Here is a 331-nt window from a genome sequence, read left to right as displayed (position 1 = left end):
GGGAAGGAGCCTTTCGTTCCTCAGCTCCTTGCTGAGTAGCCGGGAGGATGGAGAGGAGGAGGAGGACTCCGGGGAGGAGGGGTGCAGCTGCCTGCCTTGCCATCTCTTGAAGCAATGCCCCCGTGCTCCCGCGGGCTGTGTGTTTTATCCCAGAGCTGCTTAATTGTTGCTTCCAAGGAGGCCAGGGGAAGGGGAGGGGGGTGAGGAGGGAGGGGAAAAGGAGAGGGAGAGGGGGGAGAGAGGCACAGGACACTACGTCATGAGGAAAGGCCAAACACACACGAGCCTCTCCCGCCGATTGGGCTGGCTGCTCGGGGAGGGGTTTTTCCTT

At 61.6% G+C, this 331-nt stretch overlaps 1 protein-coding gene across 9 annotated transcripts in view; it reads right to left on the bottom strand.

Annotated features, from left to right (window-relative positions):
- ELN (elastin) overlaps positions 1–211 on the bottom strand; it is a 40,028-nt gene extending 39,817 nt beyond the window's left edge. For 7 of the 9 annotated variants that reach the window (XR_001862317.1, XR_001862318.1, XM_017735283.1 and 4 more), the window contains exon 1: positions 27–210. Coding sequence is in view for 7 of the 9 variants with exons in the window: in XM_017735283.1 (XP_017590772.1) it covers positions 27–103 (77 nt within the window). In the remaining 2 variants the exon portion in view is untranslated. Of the gene's footprint in view, positions 1–24 lie in introns of all 9 variants that reach the window. The other 2 variants (XM_017735280.1, XM_017735281.1) reach the window with 2 other exon arrangements.
- Between the last annotated feature and the right edge of the window lie 120 nt (positions 212–331).

The sequence above is a fragment of the Corvus brachyrhynchos genome, unplaced genomic scaffold (genome assembly GCF_000691975.1).
Source record: "Corvus brachyrhynchos isolate BGI_N302 unplaced genomic scaffold, ASM69197v1 scaffold15, whole genome shotgun sequence".
Lineage (NCBI taxonomy): Eukaryota > Metazoa > Chordata > Aves > Passeriformes > Corvidae > Corvus > Corvus brachyrhynchos.
Note: the sequence above shows the minus strand (reverse complement) of the source record. Positions and strands in the feature narration are given on the sequence as shown.